Source organism: Pelophylax lessonae, assembly GCF_965119305.1.
Source record: "Pelophylax lessonae genome assembly, chromosome: 12".
NCBI classification, from domain to species: domain Eukaryota; kingdom Metazoa; phylum Chordata; class Amphibia; order Anura; family Ranidae; genus Pelophylax; species Pelophylax lessonae.
In genome coordinates this window covers 37,351,091-37,353,439 of record NC_138779.1, presented here as the reverse complement: position 1 = coordinate 37,353,439, position 2,349 = coordinate 37,351,091, and the positions used below count along the sequence as shown (strand labels likewise).

The 2,349-nt window shown below is 36.1% G+C and overlaps 1 protein-coding gene across 1 annotated transcript; it reads right to left on the bottom strand.

Annotated features, from left to right (window-relative positions):
• Positions 1-353: 353 nt before the first annotated feature.
• LOC309568841 (olfactory receptor 6N2-like) lies at positions 354-1,292 on the bottom strand (the record flags this gene model as incomplete). Its single annotated transcript, XM_082274626.1, has 1 exon — positions 354-1,292. One exon carries the CDS (start codon positions 1,290-1,292, stop codon positions 354-356), a length of 939 nt encoding a protein of 312 aa, XP_082130752.1.
• Between the last annotated feature and the right edge of the window lie 1,057 nt (positions 1,293-2,349).

The window sequence follows — 2,349 nt, the reverse complement described above, 5'->3', positions numbered from 1 at the left end:
ATATTTATTTTATAAATGCATAAACTCAATGCATACATATTACAAAGCCATGGAAGCTATCAGGGTTCCCAGAAAAATATGCCAAAAAATCCCATAAAGTATTCAAAATTAGCCAAAAGTATCAAAAATATTTTTTCAAAAATTAGCACAACCATAGGACATTTGGACAAGCCTACCATAATATCCAGAAGCATTTGCATTGGTAGAAGATGTGCAAATTAAAGTAGAAGAGCATAAAATAATTTTTATTGGCTACAAACTTGCCAAGCTGGCAAAACTGGTGGTGATACTAAAATATATAAAATTTAATGCAAAAGAGATGGATCTTGATATTATTTTAATGTTGGTGTCATTTAATGCAAATTGGGAAAGCATATATATTTTTGAATTGATTTTTTAATTTCTTGATTTCTTAAACCATATATGACAGGGTTGGCTAATGGAGTGAATACAGCATAGGTGAGGCCAGCAGTCCTATCGAAGTCTACAAAGGAACTTTTTGAAACTCGTACATAAACAAAAGCAGCACTGCCAAAAAACAGTATAACTACGATAAGATGAGTTCCACAGGTGGAAAATGCCTTTCTGCGCCCAACTTTGCATTTCATCTTTAGAATAACATGAATTATTCTGATGTAAGAAAAAAGGATTGAAGGGAGTGATATTATCAAAAGTATGAAGAGGCCGATGCAAAATTCAACCATTGTATAGAACTTGGTATCTGTGCATGCTAAGGAGATCAAGGGAAGGAAATCACAGAAGGCATTTTCAATACGGTTTGGACCACAAAATGGAAGAGGAGATATTAAAACAACTTCAATTAATGGGATTAAAGATCCTCCAACAAAACAGCTAATGACCAAATAAATGCAAATCCTGGTAGTCATGATAGATGAGTATTGTAATGGTTTACAAATAGCCAAATACCGATCATAGCCCATAATCGTGAGGATGTAACACTCAGAAGCTCCTAATGAATGAATCCCATAAGCCTGTAAGATGCATCCAGACAAGGAGATCTCCTTCTCTTCATCCAGAAGATCAGCCAACATTTTTGGAATTGTTACGGACGTATAAAAAATCTCCAAGCATGATAGCACCGCAATAAAGAAGTTCATGGGATTATGAAGTGAGGGCTGCCACTGGATAACAACGAAAATAATAACGTTGGCAGCAATGATGAATAAGTAGATACAAAGGAGTGTCAGAAAGAAAAAAATGCTGAATTGCTGCAAGTTTGGGAATCCAACTAAAACAATTTCATAAATGTTACTGCTGTTTGAAAAGCTCATTTTTCTCGGAGGATGTAGTATTTCACAATCAACCACATTCTTCTAACAATTCCTCATTTATGATTGGTGAAAACGAGAGCATATTTCAGAAAAACCAAATCCCATTATTATCTTGAGTAAAATTGCCAAAGGTTGTGATCAGTAACTCCTTTGCTCTAAAGCTTAGGCAAAGGCACATGCCTATCAGCAGCATTGTACACCATTAGGGACTCCAGGCAATTTGTTTTCAGTTAATCTAACCCTGTTTGAGAAAATTTCAATAATATAAGAATATTAGCACAACCAGGATGCACAGGTTGAAAGAGTGTGCCTTGATGAAATATTACATTTCATGATACCAGAGAATTAATTTTAGCTAATGCCCACTTTCCAATGGAATGTGGTCCCTTGCAATAACCTGTTAAACACATCTCATCCTAGGACACTTAACAGTTAGGCTCCGCATACAGATTACAGACACGTTGATAAGTGTTACATATTAAACACATTTCATTCATCCTGGACACTTAACTTTTGCATATGGACTACAGACAAACACCTGAACACATTGACAATTACTTACATATTAACACATCAGACAGTTGAGCAGAGATGGAACGGCTTTTCCACAAACGCAATTTCAGACACACTACACCCCACATTTACAGCAATGTATAGGGAAAACAAAAGCCTTTTCATGTATTGTCTTAAGTAGATATATTCTATTGTTAAACTGACCCATGGATTGTACACTAGTTTTAACTGTTTTTTGCCGCTCAAATGTCCCATAAATATGTGAGCCGAAATGGAATAAATCAGATGTACCTGCATTCAGCTTAAGTGCTATATGTGTTGCATCTCCTGGCCAGCAGACGGAAAATTCACTACACTGGGGAGTTAGAACTGAAGGGTCTTAGGTCCAGGACCTAAATACAAAATCATCTTGCAATTGCCTCCTGACGTAAATGAGCTAACAGTTTGGTGTCAGAAGAAGCTTGGATCTGCCATACACAGTACTGGGTGAGTAATTATTTTTTTTATTATTGCCACCCTATACTGTCAGAGCAGATTAACGGTA